Source organism: Leptonychotes weddellii, chromosome 1 (genome assembly GCF_054177405.1).
Source record: "Leptonychotes weddellii isolate Sample4059 chromosome 1, ASM5417740v2, whole genome shotgun sequence".
NCBI classification, from domain to species: Eukaryota; Metazoa; Chordata; class Mammalia; order Carnivora; family Phocidae; genus Leptonychotes; species Leptonychotes weddellii.
Window position 1 is genome coordinate 111,668,727 of NC_138369.1, and position 26,144 is coordinate 111,694,870.

At 33.5% G+C, this 26,144-nt stretch overlaps 1 protein-coding gene across 1 annotated transcript in view; it reads left to right on the top strand.

The window, feature by feature from the left end:
- The window catches only part of NAALADL2 (N-acetylated alpha-linked acidic dipeptidase like 2), a 1,010,672-nt gene extending 985,746 nt beyond the window's left edge, over nt 1-24,926 (top strand). Inside the window, exons 13-14 of the mRNA XM_081813090.1 lie at nt 21,855-24,359; nt 24,431-24,926. Of these exons, the coding sequence (XP_081669216.1) occupies nt 21,855-22,085 (231 nt within the window). The 3' untranslated portion in view covers nt 22,086-24,359; nt 24,431-24,926. The remainder of the gene's footprint in view (nt 1-21,854; nt 24,360-24,430) is intronic.
- The last annotated feature ends 1,218 nt before the right edge of the window (nt 24,927-26,144 follow it).

Here is a 26,144-nt window from a genome sequence, read left to right on the forward strand (position 1 = left end):
AAAAAATATGTCATTGTGCATTTCCCCAAAACAAAAATATTCTTACATAGCTCAATGAAGTATCAACTTTAGTAAATTTAACACTAATAAAATCTAATAAAATTAATTAATAAAATTTTATCTAATCTACTGTTCACATTCTAGTTTTTCTTTTTTTCAGTTGGCCCAATAGTATCCATTATAGCCTTCACTTTTCTGCAATACAAGAACCAGTGTATGATCAAGTGTTGCATTTTGTTATTCTGCTTTTCAGCCTCATTAATCTGGAACATTTGCATGTCCTTTCTTTGTCTTTTTTTTTTTTTTACATTTTTCATTTTTCTTAGTGAGGTGAAATAACTACAATATAAAATTTACATCTTAACCATTTTTAAGTATGCAGTTCAAAGATAGCAAATGGATTTGTATTGTTGTGTGACCAACCATCACCACCATCCATCCCCCTAAATTTTTCACCTTTTAAAATTGAAACTCTATTCCCATTGAACAATAACTCCCCATTCTTCTCTCTCCTCTGGTGCCTGGCAACTACCATTCTACTTTCTGCCTCTATGAGTTTGACTATATAGAAACCTCATATAAGTGGACTCATACAGTATTTGTCTTTTGCATTTGGTTTATTTCACTTAGCGTAATTTCCTCAAGATCCATTCATGTTGTTGCATGTGTCAGAATTTCCTGCCTTGTTAACAATACTCTATGGTATGTATACACCACATTTTGCTTTTGCATTCCTCCATCCGTGGACACTTGGGTTGTGACTATGTTTTAGCTATTGTGAATAATGCTGCTATGAACGTAAGTGTATTTCTTCAAGATCCTACTTTCAATTCCCTTGGATGTATACCTAGAAGTGCAATTGTTGGATAGTAATTGGTTGGATTAGTAATGGTAAATCTATTTTTAATTTTTAGGAAACCCCCATAGTGTCTTCCACCACAGCTGTACCATTTTACATCTGCACAAACAGTATACAACGGTTCTCCTTCTCCACTTCCTCGCCAACACTTGTTATTTTCTTCTTTTTTTTTGATAGTAACCACCCTAATGGGTGTGAGGGGGTAGCTTATGGTAATTTTTTAAATCTTTGTGACATAGAAATTTTTGAAATATTCAATTTCCCTTTCCATCCACCCCACTGTTTTAAGTAAAATGTTCCTCATTTTGGGTTTGTCTGATATTTCCTTATGATTAAGGTTAGGTTATATATTCCTGGCTAAACCATACCCTACATGATATTGGGGTTTGATTCTTTATATCATGAGGTAGAATGAAAAGATTTTAAGCATGGAAACATCCTCATCAGATCTGCATTTTAGAAAGGTAACTCCAGTGGTAAAATAGAAGAAGATAGATAAGAATCATTGAGACCAATTAGAGGGCTACTGCCATGGTCCCTATGAGAGAGAAAGTAGACTAGAGAAGTGATAACAGGAATATGGTGCCAACATTGGTTAGCATGAACCATATAGTTTTCTGGAAAATCCATAGCTGAGGCAGGTGCACAGATTCTGCTTATCTATACTAAGTTGGAGTTAAGTAAAGGATCCCAAACTCATGGGATTGTTTCTTCTCCTAGGTACTCTATGAAGGAGAAAACATTTCCCTTTCATATTATCTAATCTCTACCTTTTAATCAGAATTAACAGAGATGTGATGTCACTTACCTACCTGTGACTTCAATGCCACCAGATCCTTTGCTTTTTGCTCCTTCTGCATCCAGTGAAGACACTTGGATGTCTTGTCTTCTGAGTTCTGCTCCGGTATCTGACATGACTCATTCGTGCTTCTCTATAGCAAGTCTGTGAGAACAATGCATTTGCTCAAATCGGCCTTTGTTTTCTGAGCCTTTATTTCCAGCTGTGGATAGGAAAGATATTATTCCCATTAAAGAGAAATCAAGTGCATCAGTAGGAAGTAGGGAAAGTTTTTTGAGAAAATCATTTTATGTGTGTATATCTAATGCAGGTCAAGACTTTGTTATGGTAACTGGGTTGGTCAGAGAAAAGGTGATCCTAATTTGGGGGGAGGCAAAAGACAGGCTCATTTGCCTTCTTCTCTATTCTTAGCATAGGTCTGATTTCTGCTTTGCCCAGCCTCCTTTCTCTAACCTTATTTGTTCCTCAGCCTAAAAACACCTAAGATGTATACTGTTTATTTTTCACCTAAGTATTTTAACCAACATTTAATTATAATGTTACAACATAACCTTCTATTTTTGATGCTGGGAACAATAAATTGCAGCCTATATTATCTCTATATTTTATAATAAATTTTTGAATTACAAAGCAAGTCGCTGGAACATTTCTCAGGGTGAGTAAAGGCATTATTCTCCTCAGAGCATTGCCTTGTAGCTTAGCATCTCTTGGTGAGAGAGAACCCAGAAGAAAATTTTTCCTCACAAGGCTGGCAAGGAAGAGTGCTTAAACCCAGGATCACATTCTCCAAGCCTGGAACTTTACCAGCTGATCCCCTTGGCAAGTTTTATCAACTGTTCCTTATGTTGCCACTATATTTTATGTATCCTGAAGGGACAGAGGAAAGGGCTGAAGAGAAGCAGAACCAAAAAAAGCAAAACAAAAACAAAACAAAACAAAACGAAAAGCCTTGCTGCTCCAAAGGGTGTTGAGCTATTTCTTTCTTAAGTGCCGAAGGATTTAAATCTGACAAAGAACTCCCCAGAATACAAATGAACATTTCATGCCCCAGCACCTTGGTTAGAAGTAGATACTATAACTAGGAATTTGGTGAGGTTTGCTTGCAAGAAAAGCAAAGCCACTGGAAGGAGAAATCCTGATGTTTGGAGGACAAGGGAGTTTGGTTTCCCTTTTCTGATGGCCAAACAAGGTCAGAGTCACTGCCACCTGTCTTTTTGCTTACATGACAACAATTTTGCTGTGGAGGATGTCAGAAAAGAACTGAAGGAGAAAGGGAATAACAAAAGAAGGAGATCTTTTTTTGTCACATTCAGGACAAAGATATTTTCCTTCAGTGTAAATTCAGCTAAAATATTCATAATATTTGAGGAATAACATTTCAGATCATGTTACCCCTGAAACAACTGGATGATCACTGACGGTTCTTCCTGGAAAGGCAAGATGAGACAGCACAACAGATCTGGCCTCTCCTGTTTTTGAATCCCAGCTCTGCCTTTCGATACATGAATGGACTGTGTTGAGTTTGTTCTTAATACTTACTGCAATTTGGCTCTCCTTGACACAAAGAGAATAACATCAGGAAAACCTAACATACTTCCATTCCTTTCTCCTGGTTTGGTTTCTCTAGCTGAAGTGTCAGAGAAGAGCAAAGCAGTTTCAGGTCACTACTTGCTTTCTCTCTAAACAAGGAGGTGGGCAGGGATGCTTAAATTTCAGCAGCATGTCTGGCTGTCTGTGGTGATTTTGCTGGGTCAGTGCATATCCTTAACATAAAATTTAACAAGCAATTGAGTTGTTTATGCTGTTTTTGAAATGTCTTTCATGCCATACCAAATGGAGAGAAAAGAGAAGAAGACCACAAAAGCTATTGAATTGCAGCTCACTCAATGAATATAAAAAGAAATTGCACAGAGGTGAGGGAGCAGGTATATTGTGAAGTTGGACTTTTTCATGAGCATGAGGAAAATTCGGGCTTTAAGCCAAATGTTTTTCAGATGAGAGTTCCAAAGAAACTTTGGCTATATATATTTTTTTCAATTCAAGTGTTTTTATTTATAAAAATAACATATGCACATTGTTGAAAAAAATGGAAAGCAAATGAAAGTATTTTTAAAAGTCATCAGTTACCCCATATTGTCTGTTAAATTTTGTTATGTTTTTCTTATAAATTTTTTTGATATTTTAGATGGATGATAGTAGGTATTTAATTTATAATTATACTTTCTTCCTCTACCCTATTAAATTAAAGTGTTTCTGTAGCTGTTGAAAACTTTTTCCACTCATAATTTGAGATAGAATCACATTTGTGTGCTCCTTGATAGATTCACATAGACACACCAAATAAAACTTCATCTCTATTTTGTTGGCAAAAACAATGGAGCCTATAGAAATAAAGGCGGCAGAAGAGGGGTTCAATAAATTATCTACTAGTTTATATTACGTATTACTTCCAAGTGTAAGAAAAAGTTGTCTGAAATGTTATAAAATCAGGTAACAGTTACCATGTAGTTCAAATTTGTTATAAACTAGCATCCATTAAAAACCTGTGATTATGCCTTTCGTTTCAGTCATACTTCCAAAAGAGAGAAGATGTTGACTGCCAATAAAAGGGATTTTGTTAAAAGGTATATTTTAAGGTCAATCTTATGATTCTAATTTAATTGTACTGGCTGGGGCAGAGGCATTAGTGAATGTAAATAGTTCTCTAGGTAATTTTAATGTGCAGCCAGGATTGAGAAACAATGATAAGAGTTTGAAGAACAGGTTATATGTGAGGGGGGAAAAGTACAGAAACTAAAATCTGAGAAATTTAGAATTTAAAGGAAGCTAGATGTCTTACATTAATAGGAAACTGAAGTGCGATAATGTTAAGGATTTTGCCTTAGGTCACCATGTTAGTGGCAAAGCCTGGATGAGAATCCTATTTTTTGATTCCCATTGCTACCAGATGTGCACTCTTTTTTTTTTTTTTTAAAGATTTTATTTATTTATTTGAGACAGAGAGAATGAGAGAGAGAGAGCACATGAGAGAGGGGAGGGTCAGAGGGAGAAGCAGGCTCCCTGCCGAGCAGGGAGCCCGATGCGGGACTCGATCCAGGGACTCCAGGATCATGACCTGAGCCGAAGGCAGTCGCTTAACCAACTCAGCCACCCAGGCGCCCCAGATGTGCACTCTTATATGTCATGCCCAACAGATACTTGTTTTGTTGTTGTTGTTGTTGTTGTTTGTTTTATTTTTCATTTAATGGAAGATAATACCTTGCAACTTCAGATTGTGGACTATGGCTAATTTATTACTTTTTTATTAAAATCTTTTTTCCTCCTTAATCTCTTAAATAAGATGTATTAGTTCCATTTTCTCCTATCTACATTTCCTATATTTATTTTTTTTAATTTCAGAATATGTAGTTTATTACAAGGAGTTCATCTGCAAAATGAGTCCCTTGCCCATGCTTTATTCACTGAAAGGGAAATCCATTTTATAATGAGACAAAGAGCCCACAGTGCAGGCACAAGAAGTATTTTTGTTCTGCTTTTCTTTTTCTTCCCCAGTGTTTCTTTCTCCTTCATGCTTCTACAGACTTTGGCCTACCCCTTGAATGCAAAATGAGATAGTCCTTTATACATTTTCATAGCAGTCATGTAAGTGGTATGAATTTGTCTTGTAGATAAGTTTCTTAAGCATGGATTGATTTAATAATATTATAGGTTTTATAATGGACTGAACTTATAGAAATGCTAATGATCTTTATTTTTCTATCACAGGTTTACTGAATGTCTGTTCTATGCAAAGTATAAATTGCTTCCAGGGTAGCATCATAGTAAAAATAGAAAGTATTACCATTTTGCCATTATGCTTAACTTAGACCTTGTTCATATCACTTTTATTATTTCTGAAATATTTACAAAACCAATTAAATGCTGATGTGCACCCCTATCCTTTGACACCACTGTAATACATACACACAAAAAGATAATCCTATTGACCCAAGGCCCTATGTGACTTTGTTTTTCTAGTAGTATGATTGTTTGTACTAAGCCATTTTTCTGTGTTGAGTTTTTTTGGTTTCCTTTTGGTTAGCTGTGCATATTTTCAAGATCACTAACTAGGATGAAAATGGAGATGCAGAAAAGAAATGTTTTTTTGTTCGCTTGTTTAAGATTTATATATTTTGAGAGAACAAGTGTGCAAGAAGAGGGGAGGAGCAGAGGGAGAGGGGAAGCAGACTCCAGACTCCTCTCCACCCCCAGCAGGGAGTCTGAGGCGGGGCTAGATCTCCCCACCAGGGGATCTGGACCTGAGCCAAAATCAAGAGTCAGATGGTCAACCCACTGAGCCACCCAGGCACCCCCAGAAAGGGGGGTGTTTTCAATAACAAGCCTTCTAGCCCACCTGGAAATTGAACGCTGACTTTGGTCTCATTATGGAAATCCATCAGAGCTAGCTAATGGAAAAGAATAATAATAAATCATCTGTAGTTTGGAACATTGGGAACAGTGAAATGTGTAAAAAAAAGTGGGTGGGGGGAGATTTTCAAGGACTTCCACATATTTAAAGACCTCTATTTAAAAGTTAGAATAATTCCAGTAAGGGGAGCATGGGAAAGGTTTTCACTAAAGAAAGTTAAAGTGTGTAGCTATGACATTAACTTTATTAAAGAAAACACATATGTATATGACTATTTTTACTGCATGCAGAGTATTGTTACTATAAATACACTGTTAGAGTTCGTGTTTCTACTATTCTTGGTCTTTCAAAAAAAATCCCATTGAAATGTGTGGACTTAGCAAGAGACAGAAATCTAGAGGCTGTACAGCATAGCTGAGAGAAGATTCACGTACACATCCCTCCCTCCCCCTTGGCTCTTTCGGTTGCAAAGCGCTAGCCATCTTTGTGTTCTGATGACTGGCAGATCTGATGGGCACTTTAGAAAAGTCACCTGGTGGTTTGAAATGGCGGCATGGAGACCAGAACAAGCACTGACTAATCAGCCGCCGTCTTTAGGCCAGTTTCTTCAGGTACCAAAAGAAGTGTTCACCTAATTCCTACTATCCTTTCCAATCTGGAAATACCAATTCTAAATTTAAGATAGGGACCTGAAGAATAATTTCTAAAAGTTAATAAATGTATATTTGTTGAGGTGTTACTATTACACATTTCACCATGTTAGTGACTTAAATTTCTTAATTTAAAAACAGAAAAACATAGAAGGTCATCCAAGGAAAGCAGATATTTTTCAGCTTTCTCTCTTTCTTAGTAAATGAGGAAGTGAGAGTTGTTTTGCAAACAGTGCATAGTCTGCTGGCGTGTCATGTAATTATATGGAAAGGGACTGAAATAATCATTGTTGAGCTGGATTACATGTTTTGGACATTACCAAATGTAGCTATATAAACAAAATTCTGCAGTCAAAACAAACAAAAAATTTACTGCAGTCGGGTTAACATAGGAAGAGAGTTTTGTTAGTAGAAAATGACCTAGGATGACTTGTTATTCTGTTGGCCGTAGTTTGTGTTATTGAACTATAATCATAAAAACACTGCCAATTTTTAAATCAAATATGGCATCTTTCATGGTTACAACTGCTTTGTTTAATAAGTAAGTATCTTTTTCAGCATATACTCATAAAAGGTGTAAAAAATAATACTTATTTTTCATTTTATAACTACACTGTGGCTATGTAATTCATAAAAGTGGTGAATATATATGAGTTTCTATTATATTTTTTAGAGTGAGTTTATAAACTATAAACTCACAAACTATTTTGAAGAAAATCTTTCAAGTACTATACCTGTGATAAAATCACAGAATGTTGGAACTCAGAAGCCATTGAAATAATCTAATTGAACTTCCTCACTCCCCGTTTAAAACCTTAAAGATGTCTCCTGATTATCTTTAAAATAAAGTCCAAATTCTTTGGCATTAGATTAAGATCCCCAATGACCTTCCATTACCTTGTCACACTGCGCAAAGCAAACATTTTAGCCAATTAACACCAAACTCTTTAGAGTATCCAGTTAAGGAGCAAGGAGTTCTTCATCTGCCTGCATTTGAGCATGCTTTTCCCTAATGTTTGAAATAAGCTAACCTTCTTCTTGACTACATTTTATCTTTGAAGGTTAAACTCAGAGAGTACTTCTCCTAGGATGCCTTCCCTGAAACTTCAATCCATTATTTGGGATTAGCATCCTGTACCTGCCTCCATTTTATCATTTACTTTATTTTAAATAAAGTTTATTTCTTCATAAATGCATAAACAAACATACATATTTTATATAACATATATCTATATATGCATAAATTTGATGTTACATATACACACATAAATGTGTGTGTATCCATCCTTCTCTCTAGATTGTGTGCTTAAGTAAATTGTTTCTCCTCTTTCTCCATACACAAACATACACACACACACGTATTTATACACACTTGTGTATTTGTACCTCCATGTATCTTCTCTTATTTGTTTGCTTCTCAAAGACTGTATTTTATTCTTCTTTGCCCATGTATAAGCAATAACCTGTAGCTCAATAAACATTTGTTTAACTGTTATAGATGACAGAAGAAAGGATAAAAGAATATCTAAGACATTTGCCCATGGCCACACAGGTGGCTGTGATAATTTAGTCAGAACATCTTAAGCTTTGGCCTTCTTGATTACTGGTCTTACAATCAATTATTAGTAGTAGTTATTTTGCATACTTCGTCTCCAAATGATCCTATAAAGATTCTCTAAAATATTCTGGACATTTTTGAGTAACAAAAAGGCCACCTTTTTCTTTTTTGCATGGAATTTTTGATCATGTATGATTCCGATAAATATGCAAAGACATTAAGTTCAAATAAACAGGTATTAAGTATCTAAAGTCATACTATGCACTGGATACAAAGTTTAGTAACATACACTAATATAATAAATAATAAAATAATAATAAACATTAGCATTTTTGAGCAGCTGCTGTGTGCAAGCTACCATTTTAAGGGTTTTGCTTATTATATTATTTCATTTAATAATACTAAATAATAATATATAACTATTACAAATATAGTTATTTTTAAAATATGTTATTTATAAGAATATAATAGTAACAATACATCCTAATACTCTGTGTGCATTATATCAAGATTCCAATAAGATACGTAAGAAGCAGTGTCAGAGAACTAAAATTCCTGTTTGAAGTTACCATAGTAGGCAGCAGAGACAGAATTCAAACCCAGGTCCAAAATTCCTACTTAATCTAGTGCACCATGCTGTCTGTATTGAGAGATTGTTGAGAATTGCTACGACCCTTCAGATTTGGTTATTCTAGCAAATCACAATGAAATAACTTAATAATTGTAGAGTGTGATATGGTTATTTGATTAAAACCTTTCCTAAAAGGCAAATAATAATCTAAAGTGAAGTAAAAGTTGAACAGTCTACTTTTCCTAAAAATACTTTATAAATGTGAAATTTGTTAAATTATGAGTATATATGTATAGCTTGAGAGAGAATGGAGTCATTTATAAAATGTTGGTCATAAATTTAAAGGAAATAAACAGGTTTTCTTTCTCTCTCTCTTATTTTTTTTTCCAATTTGAATCCACCTTCAGTTGATTCATAATCAACTAATTACCATCAAGTGACCTGAGGGCAGCAGGAAATTGGGTCCAAATTGAAAAGCAAAAGGGGGCCATTTGTTTTAAGTCTGAATGTCTAATGTTCAATCGAAGTTTAATCAGAAGTGACCCATTGTTTGAAAAGTAGAACATCAATGTCTTTTTAATTTCACTGTCTTTAAATGAGGACTCGGGAAAATTAAGATAACTGATTATTCTCAAATGAAAATTAAGGAAAGATGCTATCAGATATCAAAAGCATATTTTCTTTCTTTATATTTTAATTCATAAACGAAATAGTCTGTTCTGTGTTGGGGGTAGGATAATTTTTTGAAGTCAAACTTACTATAGTCTTTAGAGACTTCTACCAAGAGACAAATGTAGCATACATGTTTTATCCATCAGGGCTACAATAGCTCTTTTCTTTAAGACCTATTTATTCAATTAAATGGGATTTTTGCTTTAGTCAATTGCAGAATTAATTTTGTGTCTTTATTGATTTCCAAATGAATAAATGGAATGAATGATTTAAATGAATGCATTTAGCTAAAGGAAAACATTGCTCCAAACTATAGATATTCCAGAAATAATTTTCAGTCCTGAAATTAAATCCACCTGTGCTCCCTGTGATACATAGGGAAATAAAGACTTTCGTTTAGCCTTTAGTAAGTAGTAACAGGAATAGAAAAATGTAATTTGCCCAGGGATATCTAACTGTATTAATGTAAAGTCATTCATATGTTGTTAAATGAAATGTCAATGGGGTGGGATAGACGGGGAATGGGGAGGAGGGTTGGGATGGATTTAAACAATTAATCACTTCTCTTCTGAGAATTATGCTCTTCTGATTTCTCCACAATTTTACCTATACTGGGCTTAGTATTTGACAAAAAAAAAAGGTTTTAAAATAATAATAAGAGTAATATAATGGATGGTAAAATTTCAGATGGCTAATATTCCGGGTTTAATTTCCTTGGGTGTTTTCACCCAGATTATGGAACATGAGGTCATGACTATATAGGTAATCTCTTCCTATTTCTAGCAAAAGGATTTTGAAGGACTGGAACATCTCTCCCAGGATTTGAATAATGTATTTGTTTCTCCTTAACCTGATGTTTAAATTCATTTGCCCTTAACTTTAAGACCTTTAAATCCCTCATTTCTTTCACAGTTGATTAAATACAGCCCTCAGAAAAGCACTGACTGACCGTTCAACAGAAAGCTTTTCAGAAGGCTAACAGGCTCTGACCTCAAAGAAATGCTGTTGTTAAATTGACTTGAGACCTTACCAGAGAGACCAGGTTTTACTAAAGACCGTATTAAAGTTTGGATTTCTCATTATTGAGAAAACTTCTTTTCCTCCAAGATCAGAGAGTAACAGTTTTGTTTTTTTCTTCCTTTTTTCACCTTGCAACTTATTTGTGTAAGTCCTGCTGCATTCTTAGTGATACATAGAATATTAATCGTGTTACGATGCTACCGGGTATGTGGCTCCCCACCCCCCTGTGTGGCCAGGATGCACTGATGCTGCTGAATCAGCTCTAACTGAAATGTGATAGAAAAGTTGGTAAGCAGCTGCTGCCCTGAGACCCCATGAGTGCCTTTCCCTTGTCGGCTGTGGCTCCTCCGGGAACCTCCTCCAGGACTCCAGCTGATTGGCTGTGAAATAATTTAAAATCACCTATTACTGCATCTGATATTTAAGAGAACACTGATCTCCCAGAGAAAGGAGGCAAGTTGAAAAGAACATTCAGCTAAACATGCAATGACTTGAGTTTATGGCATCGCTTCCTTAACTTCATGGTTATTTAAACTTCATAGGAAAATGGAGAGAACATCTCTGTTGCCGAACTCAGTCAGTATAAGGATCCATAAAATTGTGGGGAGTTTTATTTTCATATATTCTGTTCTAAAAACTGAAATATGATAGAATAGTGTGTGGATTTAAAATTACTGAAGAAGATATGAATTCCCAGGCTAAGAGAAGTTAAGGGGAGCAAATATTTTAAATCACAAATTACAACATTAGGCACAGTTGTAGATTTTATTCATATATGAGATGTATATGAGCTGAACAGGGATTTAGTGTTTTTCACCTGCAAAGACTCTAAAGAATGTATGTTAATACTATACTATATTGTAACTTATAAGCAATATATCTTATAATGAATGATTAAGTGCGCAGATACTGCCTGGGTTCATTTCCCAGTGTTACTGCTCTGGTACCATACTTAAACTCACTGTGCCTCAGTTTCTTCATCTACAGAGTAGAGTAATCATAGTATTTACTATTTTATGTGGATTTTATGAGGATTAATTGAGGGTATTTTGCAGTGTGCCTTATTAGCATTATATATTATTCACTATTACATACAATATTTGTACTGCATATTATAGAACATAAGGATTGTCATAATCTCTACTTTCAGGTATAACTATATGTAGATATTTTCTTTACTTTGGGGAAATCTACATATAAATACGGGTCTTTGGCTTATAAGTGATTCTCAAGGGGAGTATAAAATCACACATCCCTCCCTAATACTTCAACCACCTAGAGCGGGCATGCCAGAATCTCCAAAATAGCCAAGACATTTAATATTTATTTTAAAATGGTACTTGGCTTTTTAAAAATATTTAGGAACAATGGCTTAAATTGCAAGACATCTTTCATCATCAGATTATATTTCAGTGGTAGGAGTGTTATGACCCTCTGCTAAGTAGTGTTTAGCATATATATTGAAAATCTGTTAAACCTCCTACCAATCAGAAAATGTGTATTATTTTCACATTTTGCTGTGTAGATATTACTTGTGTGGAAGTGTTTCAGGTAAGTAGTTTATTTTTATTGTTTTATATTCATGAAGATGGCTACTGAGCTTCTTAGGCTGTATATTATTGAAGTAGTAGAATTGTATAGTTTGATACAGGGATATAAGTGCAAGGCATGTATAAGGTTCAATTGACCAAAATTGAAATTTCTGTTCTCACACAAGGTACACAACCATGAAAAATTTGAATAAATGCATTGAAAATATTTTTATCTCTAAATCTGGCATGATGAAAAAACCTAAAGGATTTAATCAGTACTTCTTAGATTTTAAATTTTTTTGAGGACAAATGAATCATAAAATAAGAATGCTGAGACTGGGGCGCCTGGGTGGCTCAGTCATTGGGCATCTGCCTTCGGCTCAGGTCATGATCCTGGGGTCCTGGGATCGAGTCCCGCGTCGGGCTCCCTGCTCGGCGGGAAGCCTGCCTCTCCCACTCCCCCTGCTTGTGTTCCTGCTCTAGCTATCTCTCTCTCTGTCAAATAAATAAATAAAATCTTTAAAAAAAAAAAAAAAAGAATGCTGAGACTGACATAGAGTGCCAACTTTAACTTTGCCAGTTAAGTACATTAAGACAAAACAAAGACCAAAAACTGTCATCTACTTTCAGTTCATTTCCTAAAAGGAAAAATGTTTTAATATCAGAAGACAGTTGAAAGAACATAATTTTATTAAAAAATAGCTCTTTAATTAACATATAGTTAATTTTATGAAAATAATTACTCTATAACATTATGATCTGTCTCATTTTGTTGTGGAATTGGACTATAACACCATTGTATGAACTGGCATTTAATGACCACTGGATTAAATGAGAATGAATGAGTCATATGTTTGGGCTAAAATCCTGCAAATGAGTAAATATGTTTCCTTAGCAAATTTCTTCATCCTTCATCATAAACCTCAGTTTCCTTCATCTGCAAACTGGGGACAATAATACCTTTCTGACAGAGTTGCTACTTGGATTAACATTTCTAGGAATTATTCTGAGGATTTTATATATCTGAATTCATTTAATCCTTATGATTTTCTGAGTAGATTGTTATATTCATTTTGCAGATGAGAAAGCTGAGGCACAGAGAAGTTAGGCAACTTACCACATATCAAGTATTCAAATAAATATTGTTAAACATTCAATAATATTTATTAGTTCTATGTATTTATTCTATATTTATTATACTGTAGAAAGATTCTTTATCATTTATTTGCCATAGACAAGTGTTAAATATTGTATATTATACAAATAGTTTCTATATAATTTTTCTATATAATATAAATTTTTCTATATATTTCTATATAATTTCTATATAATATAAATATATTTATAATATAGATATATTTAATATAATTTCTATATTTCTATATAATATAAATATATTTATACATTTTATTCTAAATAAATAAATATTGGTATTTTAAAATTAGTTATATTTATTTATTTAATGCATGTACATTTATTATATTTATGTTAAGAACGTTGTTACTACTGTTACTACTGTCATTAAAGCACATGTTTTGTTGGATGTTATTCTTTTATTCTTAAGGGCAGCACAGCTATGGAAACATCACAAACACTACTCATTTGTTTTACTATATGGAATAATTAATGTTCATTAAGAAAGTTTAATGGTTTGGCAATATCTATTAATCTTAATTATTTACCATCAAATTATTAGCTAAAGGTATTTATTAGGAAATATCTTAATTTGTGGAACAACTCTAAGAGTCTTTTATTGTTTTCTTTTTGTTGCTACAACTTAGCTTTCCCTGCTTCCTGATCTGTCTAGAATGTGTGATGTAAAACAAAACATAACCACAGACTATTTAATGATGCATGGTGTGTATAAGATCAGCATACATTCAATGATTAGAGATGAAAGAAGGCAAGATATATAAAGGAAATTAGTTGAATGAAAGTCTAAAATATGAAGATTAGGGGCACCTGGGTGGCTCAGTCAGTTAAGCGTCTGCCTTCCACTCAGGTCATGATCCCAGAGTCCTGGGATCGAGCCCCACGTTGGGCTCCTTGCTCCTTGGGGGAACCTGCTTCTCCCTCTCCCTCTGCCTGCTGCTCCCCCTGCTTGTGTTCTCTCTCTCCGTCAAATAAATAAATAAAATCTTAAAAAAAAATAAAATATGAAGATTGGATCCTATGAAAGTATTTTTTTGGCATATGAGAACTTCAAGATCAAAAATACATCATAAATTAATTGAAATGATGTGCATTTTTAAGACTTGTATTATAATTATTATCCCCTCTTAAAAGAACTTTACAGGAAAAGACAAAATGTTTAAAGAACATGCACACACATACACACACACACAGAGGCAATTTTTAGATTGGCTTTCCAGGAACTGTTTTGCAAATTTTTGAAAATCATTTAACCATTTGAATTTTCCATGTTTTACTTTGTGTATCTGGGTTAAATTAATATTTCTAATGGTTCATCTAGGTCTCAAATTAGGATGCTATCTCAATATGAATAGAACCATAAAGATACCTTGAATATTTTCAATATTTTCAATAAAGCCAATGCTATAGACTTTCCTAGAACTTGAAAAAATAATTGAAATAAAAAAAATGGGTGAATTCAGGAAATAATGTCCTAATATTGTTCCACATTTGACCTTTGGATTGTTACACTTCTGTTTAAACTCCACATTATCTCAGGTCTGTTTTACTTTGAATAGTAATGAGAAGGTTATGTTTCAAAAATTATGGCTGTAATTACCTTTTCTCTCAGCCCAGCACATTATGAATGTCAGTGCCATTCAAAGCCTGCAAGTGTTTTAATTTCATATATTAAATTTAAGTATTGATGTGTATATTCTCTTATTGCAGAGAGGAGACTATTGCAATGAAAGAAGTGCATATGGGACTTCTTAGATTCCATTGTATTTAGTCTAAGCAGGGAGTCTTTGATTATATCCTTTAACTGTGCATAGCATTTATGCTGCTTATGTAGAGTAGAGTAAGTCTTGGGGGGAACTGGAACAAGAGGTGGGGGAAATCCTTTTATTCAAAAACTTAAATTCAAAAAACTAAAATCTTCGGCTATGGGGAATTTTGGCAGTAAGGAGTAGGTATGGCATAGGAATGAAAGTGTGGGCTGGGAATCAGAAAAATCTGGATTGGAATCCAGGCCTTCCCACTTAACTTATGGTATGACCTTGAGCTAATGTGTGGAACTCATTGGTTCTCAATTCCCCATTTGTAGGGAGAGGGTCATCATAGTTTCCACCTTAAAGTTATGTATGTAGATTAAATATTATTGTATTCACCCAAGTCATGCTCATTAAGTACCAACTACACAGAAAAGATGGGCAGAATGTTTTTGTCTAGATCAATAGCCATTACACTTACATGAACTAAATATTTTAAATTATTCTTTCTCCAAAAAAATGCAAAGGGTATATTTTGGTATGGAAGTAACTTAAAGTTTAGTTAACTCAATGTAGTCTAGAAATGAATTAAATATAACCTTTGAGTGTTTTCTTTACCTTGTATATGTACTAACACTGTCTTCCACCATATTTATATCCTACCCTCATTTCAACACCTTTCTCTCCATGGCTCCTCTAGGTACAAGTCAGTTTTCTGGGTAAATTTTCTGAGCTTTTAATTCCTTCCCTTTAAGACTATGGTCTATTTATTTCCCTAAGATTTCCCTGTTTTTTTAAATATCTTTTTATCTTCTGGGTGCTTTCTCTCACATTAAAAGTAAGTCCACATTGATCCTGTCTAAAACACAACAAATAAACTTTTCCTTGATCCTTTTACTCTCTTTAGGTAATGATAACTGTTTTTTAACTTTTCAACCTAATATGAATTTCTAGAGAGATTAAGGTAGTTCATAATACTTCACTTCTCACATTTACTCCTCAACTGATTGCATTGTCTCCTGTGCTCACTAATCCATAGAAACCCCTCTGACAAAAGACCAGGAGTCTTTGAAATGCTACTTCCAATGGATAATTTTCATCTTATTGTATTTCTTTACTTCCTTTGAAGCATTGATTATTCATTGCCAGACATCCTCTACACTTTTGACTCCATAAAATCAAACTCATATGCTACTGTTTACTTTCTCTGATTATTCCATCTAAAATGTTTTCATGGGTTTTGTTTTTATTTTTCCTTAGATATAGGTGCCATTCAGAGATCTTGCAATTTCTCAGAGATCTGGCCTATACTCACTATACTTCTAAGACTACATATGGTCTTCTTCACATTTTGATTATTATGTGCATGCTTCTCAGATTATTTTTATTCTAGTTTAGAATTTGGTCATGAGCCAAACAGGTCTTATTTTTTTTAAGATTTTATTTATTTATTTGACAGAGAGACACAGCAAGAGAGGGAACACAAGCAGGGGGAGTGGGAGAGGGGGAAGCAGGCTTCCCGGGGAGCAGGGAGCCTGATGCGGGGCTCAATCCCAGGACCCTGGGATCATGACCTGAGCCAAAGGCAGACGCTTAACGACTGAGCCACCCAGGTGCCCCAGGTCTTGAACAATATAGTCACTCATCTTCTGGAATAAGCTTATATGGATAACTTACTTCAAAAGTTTAAAATTTAATTTCTTTTATCCTAAATCTTCGTGTGTTTCTATATTTTCTAAGTTAATGAAATATGTCTCCACTTATTTTATCAAATCTAGGAATACTTGCAATCTTGACTCCTTTTTAAGACTGCCACACCCAATAAATTACCAAACACTTTATCTTAAACATTTTATCTTAAACATTTATTAAACTGATCCCCTCCTCTCTATTTATACTACTACTGTCCTGGTTTAGTCTCTCACATTTTCTCACTGTAGTACTGCAATAGCCTTCTGTGTAAACTCCCTATTTCCCATCATATCTTTTTAAAATTTATCCCCCACATATAAGTCAGTGTGTGCCATCCTCAACACACGCTTGGAAATATCACTTGCTCTATTCAAAACCCTCTAAGGACTTACTGTCACCTACAGAAATGGTTTTCAAACCTTAGTAGTTGTAGATTTTAAAAGAGAAATTTCACTAGGAGGTCCATACACAAGCACATATTTATAGTAATTTAAATTTCAAAACTCACTTTTGCTTACATAAAAAAAGCAATTCCTGACAAATGTGATAAAAATCAGACACCACCCAGTTTTAATGTAGTCCTTTCCTCCTTCCTGAGCACATTCATATGCTTTGTTCCTTTGCTTAATTTTGACATGAGCTCTCTGAGAAGGACCAGCATGTTTACATTTTTCAGCCTTATGGTTTGATGATACTAAGATTGAGAAATTAATGACTTACTCAAGGTTGTCTGGCATTTTTTACTGTTTTAATACAAAAGGGTTCCCAAGTCTTAAAAGACTCAGAGTATAGTAAACAGAAATATAACAAAAACACAATGTAATAAACGATGAGGAAAAGTAAGTATAAAGTGATATGAAAACACTGACAAGAGCACAATGAACTCTGATGGGTTGGTGAGGATCCAGGAAAGCAATTGTAGAAAGAAGCCTCATAATCAGATGGAGGAAGAACATTTCAGGCAGATGAGGAAATGGCATAAGTATAAGAACAGAGATAGTAAAAGTAAGTGTGGGTCCAGTTGGTGAATAGCTTGCTATGCTATAAACAGAAGTTATATGGAAATGGTGTGAAGTAGCTATGGGAAAGAAAGAATTGTTCAAAGGTGAAAGAAAAAAAGGGTAGGACTTGTTTGTGAAATATCATACTAATGAATTTAAGCTTTGGTCTATAGTCAGTAGGGACCATAGTTTGGGTAAAAGTAATAAATAACTAGACTATAGCAACGGATAGAAATTTGTAGAAAATTAAATATATAGGTTAGAAGGGAATTGGCTAATGCTGTTCTGTGGTACAAAGGGTGAGAGACATTGGAGCCAAGAATGGCATAAAATTTCAAAAAATATGTATAAATATAGGCAAAATAAAAATATGACGCTATCATCCAAGATAAGAAATGAAGGCAATAATTGGGGAAACACATGATCATGATTTGGAACATAAGTTGATACATCTGAAGGATCTCATAAGCAAATAAAAACAATGAACTAAAAACAGGGATCAAGTATGGAGATAAAGATTTGGAAATTACCATTTTGAAGATGGTAGTTGAAGCCAGAAAAGTAGATAAAACCACTTAGCTGGTGAAAAAGAGAAGACAGAGTAGACCACCTAAAAATGATAGTAAGATTAAAAAAAAAAAAGGAAATCCAGTTCAGGTAGAGAATAATATACAAATAGAGAACCAGCAGGATCAAATCAGTGACATTAGACAAAAGAGTTGAAAGAAAGAAGGTGTCCTAAATATGGTGAAATGTTACAGAAAGGACAAGTAAGTTAGTGACTGGGGAGAAAAATGGAATTTTACACCATATCCTAGATAGATTTTTCTTATCAATATCCCTTCTTCTATAATCTTTTTATTATGATCTCCAGGTGGCAGACATATAATGTTAAGTTTTTCACATATCTTGATTTACTCTTTTATTTTAAGCTATCAATAATTGTTCTAAACAAAAGTCCTTTCTAAGTGGTTAATGGTGCTTAACTTCCCTCTTCATCTACAGATGGGGCCATTATTAAACAGCCATCACTCAGAGTTAATGTAATAGTAGTAGAAAACTTTCACAAAGCATATATCATTCTTTTAATCTTTTCATTATTTTTATGTCAGGATATATAAATACCTGTCTATGAGTGATAATGTTATATATATACATATATATGTATATATACACACACGTGGGTGTATATACACACACGTAAAGAATGGTAGTGTCTTAATATTTTTAAAAGACAGTGATATTTGATGTATTGTGTGCTCAAATCCCATTAGATTAAACTCCATGAGATTAAGGATCATGTCCTGCACTTAGTCTAGTAAATGGCATGTAGAAGGGTCACATGAGTGTTTTTTAAATAAATAAACGAGGCAGCAGAAACAAAGAATGGTATGGTAAGAGAGGTGAAGGAATAAGAGAAAGAAAGGGATTACATTGGAGGAAGGCTCATATGGATAATTTAAATTAACATGTACTGCTACTAAATAATTGAAAGTTCAATAAAAACCTCATTAATTATAACTCCCTATTTATCTTCTATGGGATTATTCAATTTGAGGTGGGCTGATATTTTACCTTTGCACTATTTATGAAGTTTCGTTTTGCTGAGTAAACTAATAAGATAAAATTATGTCAAAAAGTTCATTTAAAACCACTCATGAAACACACTTTTTATTGCTATTAGCCTCATCATCAATGTCATTGATGTAGTATCTCCGGTCTGGCAGGCATTCGACAGTTCACAACATCTATGTGAAGTAGATGCTATTTAAGTTTTTCAGAAGTGTTAACTAATCCTTTGGAGATTAAGGTATTTAAGATGACATAATTATTAAGTGGCAAAACCAAAATTTTAATGTATTTCTATGTTGACTGCCCCAAATGCGTCCAAAAAGCCTTATTGATAAACACAATTAAGTTTATGAGACCTACTGCAGTGAGGAAGAATAGCATCCTGACTAAGTGTTTTAGTTTCCTAGGGCTGCCATAACAAAGCACCATAGATTGAGTATGCAGACATCTATTGTTCAGTGTGGTATCAGAGGTGGTGTCCTGGGATGTGTGACCAAAAAACCTGTCCCAAGCCTCTTGCCTAGCTTCTGGTGGTTTTCTGGCAATCTTTGGAGTTCCTTGGCTTGTAGACTCATCACTCCAATTTCTGCCCTCATGTTCACATGGTTTTCTCCCTGTGTGCACATCTATCTCCAAGTTTTCTCCTTCTGGAAGGACACTAGTCATATTGTATTAGGGACCCACTCCATTCCAGTATCACCTCATTCTAGATTAGGTAGCTACATCTGCAATGATCTATTTCCAAATAAGATCAGATTCTGAGATATTGAAGGTTAGAACTTCAATATATGAATTATTCAACCCATAACACTGAGTCTTAGTAGACTCTCCAAATGGGGAAATTAAGGAAGGATATTTATGATATTTTAGCCTGGTTGTGTGGTTTTATGTTAAGCCTTAAAAAGTGGAATACTGGTTGGAATTGGGCAGAGTTTCTGACTGATTAGTTTTAGAATGGAGGGCAAAATGAGGAGAGGAACATAAAACAGTTATAAATAAGTTATAAATAAGCTGTTTGTCTCAATAGATAAGCTGTTTGATTCACAATTTTATTATCCAAAAGTGGGTATATACTGGAGAAAACAGCTAAATTACTTTTGTTTGATCACAGTATTGTTCAAAATAGGGGATGAAGAGTATGCCTGATTACAGCATTGTTTAACTTCTAGGGAATTGCTAATATGTTGGTTTTAGTCCTCATCTGTATGACTTCAGAGTCCATCAACTACATCATCCTAACTTTCTTTCTTATCATTGATATATCCCAAAGTAGTCTCTGCTACTGCTGGATTGCTCTAATAAATAGCTTTATTAAATAATTCTAATAGAATTCAGTTTAAATTTGTTACCCTGTTGTAGTCATTGCTGGTTAGATTTGGTTGTCTCTTTCTTCCCTACAATACCCTTCAGAAAGATTATCTATCATTCAATAGTCTACATATGTACATATCCTGTCCCAATTCTTCTATTTTCTAGACAAATCCTAGTTACTTCAGGTTTTCAAGTAAAAGCTATATTTATATGGTAAGTAATAATCATTTCATGGGATGTTAAGAATGTTGATAACTGCAAGATTATTATTTTGGATAGTGTCTTAGTCCTTTTGGACTACTGCAACAAAGTATCACAGACTGAGTGGCATAAAAAGCAACAGAATATAATTTCTCACAGTTCTGGAGGTAGGAAGTCCAAGATCAGGGTGCCAACATGATGGAGTGAGGACTCGTTTCCATGATTGCAAACTTCTTGTTGTGTCTTCACATAAAGGAGGGTGCTGGGGAGTTCTGTGAGGCCTCTTTTATAAGGGCACTAATCCCAATTACAAGGATGAATCTCTCACGACCTAATCACCTCCCAAAGGCCCCACCTCCTAATATGATTACTTTGGACATTAGGATTTCAATACAGGAATTTTAGATGAGCATGAATATTTAGACCATAGTAGATGATAACATTGTCAGCATCCTGTGTCTTCTTACACCCTGAAATTTGTTTAACCTGGAAGTACAAAATGACTAAAGTTTTTCTGATTAAAAAAAGTAAGTTTCTCTGATTTCAACCATCTAAACACCAAGGTTCTGATACAGCCAGCATGCTATCATTTTATTGGAAGCATGTGGAGCCATAAGACCAGTCTATCCAAAATATCTTACTATTGCTTTGAAGTGAGTTTTGCAATATTTAAAATGTCATGCATATGTTTGCATAGGCTTTTTTAGATGGTAATCATGTTTATCAAAAACATTCCATCCTTCCAGCCTTAAAACGTAAAATTTAATATATAAATCAGAGAAGAGGTTTCACTATAGGTTTTGTCATCAAGATATCTTGCTTTACATATAAGCCTGCATTTGAGAAAAGGGAAGGCTGCAAAGAATTATCTCCTCTAAATAAAAAAAAAATTCTTTTGTAAATAAAAATAAGCGTTATAGAATTCTACTCATTTTAATTTATAAGTGTTCTGCAGTTGGTTAATTAGATCAGAATGAAGGCCAACAATCAACAGAAAACTTAAAGCAATTTAGAGTCCTTTTGAATCTTTAAAGAAAATCCAATAAGCACTTGAAAAACAAAATCAATGAAGAGTTTTAAATGTTTCTTTTCTGATTTTCTGCAGGGTCCAAGTTTTCTCTCTGAGGCACTTTTCCCTAAACGTGCAACAAAAATTGAAGAAATGGATCCTTTTTTCAACCTTCATGAAACCATTACCAAGGTAGGCGATAACTGCATTCATGAGCAAGTTGGGAAAGTTTTGTGGTTTTTTTGTTGGCAGATGGAGAAAAGGAAAATAACCAATCAAGAGAAATCTTATATTTTCATTTATAATAAATACTTGAAAAGATTTTAAGTACCTCCCATTACTTTACTAAGGAGTAAGGATGATATACTACTCAATCAAGATCATACAAAGCAATAGCATGATTTGTATTCAAAATCAATCCTTAATAAAACAATTAGGGTTTTTTTTTTTTTCCTCCATCTGGAAGTAGATTTGTGGTATACTCTCGAGTACACTCTTTGATTAAGGGCAGTATAAAATGCATCTTTGAATTTATGTATCTTCAATGTTTTGTTTCAATATTTAAGATACTTGGTTGTTTGTGGTGGTACTTTTTAGTTGTAGTAAAAGAAAAATGGCTCCTTAAAAGAAATAGAAAGACTGCATTTATAATAAATGTTTTTACACTGTGATGGTCATTCCTATATTTTTACTTAAAACTCTTAGCTGTGCACTTATAATATGGAGAAAATTAAATTGTACAGTATAGAGTAAATAAATTTAATGTTCTGACATCATATGACATCATACGAATTTTTACATTTACCAACTATTTGTTTAACCTGTCATAACCTCCCTTTGGGGATAGAGTTTATAGAGAATATTGACATTTCAGCACATTTAAAATAATACATATTTATATATGCTTAGTTGAAAGATTGAATCATTCTTAAATCTTCTTAGTGAAATTTTACAAGGCTATTTTTCTCCTTCAGAAAGAGGAAATGTGATATAATGAACTGAAGTCAATAAGTGGCAATAGAATGAACTCAGAATACAGACTAGGATTCTAGGTCTACCCTAACTTTTTTTTTTTTTAAACTGTGAATTTATTTTTTCTGAACTTTTGAAATAGAGGAGTTTGGACCACATTTTACTTAAAATTTTCCTAAGCTCAAAATATCTGAATCTTAACTACATTTATACCTCTTTGCTTTGTAATTTATTTCACTTCCTTAATTTAGTTTCTAATGTACCCATCCTTTATATCCATTTTTATTTGGATATAGCAACAGAGAAGTGGCCCCCAAATAATAGTTCCTTAGTATTCAAAATATTAACTATATTCTTAATTATTGTAGAGATGATAGATTGATAGATAAAAATAGATATCTATATATATCTATATACCTATTTAAATGAGTATATGCATCTGCATACGTTTAGATGAAAGCGATTTTGTGTGCATGTGTGTGCATTCATTCAAATATTCTGAATACTTAAAATCTAGGTTTATTTACTTATTTTTAAGTGAAAGATTAGAGGATTTTAGGGCAATGGAATAGTAATATTTTCTCCATTTTTTTTTCTGCTTTCCTCTGGATCAGAGAATTCATTGATTTTTGTGGAATGAATAATTTGAGACCCTATTGATATCAGGTGTATAACGAGAGGTGTAAACACACACTGATTCTTGCTGCATGATGTCTTGGACACACCACAACTCCTAAGAGCATGTTGGGAAGCAGGGATGGGGGCAAGAAGGGAGTAGGGGAACATGAAACATAACCTGAACATATATATGAGGTCAGTACTTAGTGTGAAACACAGAAAGTCAGAGACTGTTTGAGAGAATACACAAATTTGTGCACAGATATTACCACAGGGTCTATATTTATTTTCAAATTTATTTCATATGTAAGCAGATATTAACCCATTAAATGGATGTTAGAAAAAATTCTATGTCTATGAAGAAATAAAACATGCCTAAGTGCCAAAGTAAGTGACTTCTGACACTTTTTATGACCAAATATATTTATCTAATGTTGGTACTCTTTCCCCAATCATCATGTTTACCTATGGTAACACCTCATGTTGGAGATATAGGCCAGGGAAAGAAATTGTGCTTCAGAAGTTCAATCTTAGTGTACCAATAGGAGAAACTGGGGAATCATGAAAAGAAGTACTTAATAAATACTTTAATAAATACTTTAAGGTCAAATTTTCATTGATCAACAACAAAATAAAAATATAAATATGGTGGAGGTGACTAGGCACATGACTAGGAAATATGGAGTGTAGATTTTACAACCTTGGCTACCAACTTGTGATTTTATTAAGTAAAACTGTATTTTATTTTCTACACCAAAAAGGAGGACACTAGTAATGGCTTTCCTCACTAGTGAGACTGAAAGATGATGTATACATTTTCACTAGAAATGCAATATGGATGTAATTGAGTATAATTATTAACACATTAAAAAATATGAGTACTGATGTCTTCAGATAGACTCTTACCTGCATTTTCTGAATTTAGTTTTCACTTTAAAGAAAAAAAGAAGAAGTTAGATATGAAAACATATGATTAAACTGCTTAATTAAATGCTGAGAAGACACTGGTAAGTTAGTGTGTACAAATGGAATATATAATTTAATTTGTAGAAGATTGAGGCCTTTAGAATGTTTTGTTTCAGTAAGAATAGTAGTGGTATTATCATAGTGTGTCATGTATTTAGTACACTCATATTTCACAGAGCAGTGTGATATTATATAAATAGCAATGGGCTTTGAATAAAAAGATCCAGTTTGGTATAAATTCTGTCACTGTGAATTCTGAAAACCTGATGTGAAGTAAGAGAAATGCTTTGGAAAATGATAAAACACAATTACTGATATTACACCAATTATAAAACATTTTTAAAAATCTGTATTAATTGAAATATTGAAGATTCTAGTTATTTCTCCCAATAAAAGTTTGAATTCAATACACAGCATTATAACACATCACATATTTATTTAACCTAATTAAATAGATATAAGAAGCATATACATCTAATACAAATGATCATGTAATGTAATCTATTATCCTTTACAAGTGAGTAACCTTGTATTCTGGGCCTTTGTTATAGATCCAAATATGATTTATGTAAAAGTAAATTAGTTTCCAAGCATTAAAATGTTAAGAATTTATCAATGGTGTTTTTTTTTTCTGAATTAAAAAAAATGAAAATAAAGAAACTGCACTCATACATGGGATAGGAGCTATGAGTCCTAGTATGTAGCTCTCCAATGCTGTCCTGCAGTTCTTTAAAAATATTTTTTTTACAAAGTATGAATTTATCCTGGCATTTGTCTTTTTGATATAAAGCATGGAACCTAAAAAAGTAATGAATGAGGCTCAATATTGATGCTAAAAGGTGTAATTCATCATTGCTTCAATGACAGTCATGTGGTACCATATAAAGTTGCCAAAGGGCAACACATACTGCATCGATGTTGAAGATGTTTTCTTATCTTCTATAATTACCTTTAAAAATAGCATTTTTTTATTATTAAAGAAGCAAAACTAATTTCTCCAAAGACTACACATGCATGAAATACCAATATAAATCTTAGCTGCTTAATCCTTTAATAAGTGAATAAAAATCTCCATGGATTTATGTTTTGAAATAGGCTTATTTCTCCTTATCTACCTAGGAATTGTCTAGTTATGTTTCTAAATCTTCAACATATAGCTCATAAATTGTTATTAGTAATCTAAGTATTCTAGTAGCCTATTATAAGCCAAGGATGAAGCAAAACACTTGAAATATAAAAACAATACGTGAGAATGGGTCCAAGGGAGTAAACAGGTAAGGAAATCATTTTAATATAACATACTAAAAGAGTTGATAGTGATATAAACAAGTTATGAGAATAAAGATGATGGAGTTCATGCTTCTGACTCGGAGATTTGAAGAATACACCAGAAAGGTGACATTTGAAGAATTTAAGAAATATTAACTTTATCTTAATGTCAATGAGCTTCCCTTGACAGTTCTTTAAAAAGCAGGCTGTTGGTGGTATTGGGTGAGAAATGATGATATGTATTTTGAATAACAAAAGATAGATTTAAGAGACATTTTTAGGTTTCAACAACAGGATATATGATATACTGGATATAGGGTATGAAGCGGAGTGAAGAGTAAAGGACAATTTGAATAGCTCCACTTTGGGCAAAGTTGATATTATTGAATTAACCAAATTAGGTGTTGGGCTGAAGAAAGTGATAGAGTCTAACCTTGGACATGTGTAATTTTGGATACTTAGCACATCTAGACAAATATGTCATAGGAGCAGTTGGATACATGAGGTTGGAGCTCAGGAAGAAATAGAATCCAATGCATTAGCTGATGTAATAACCACTTG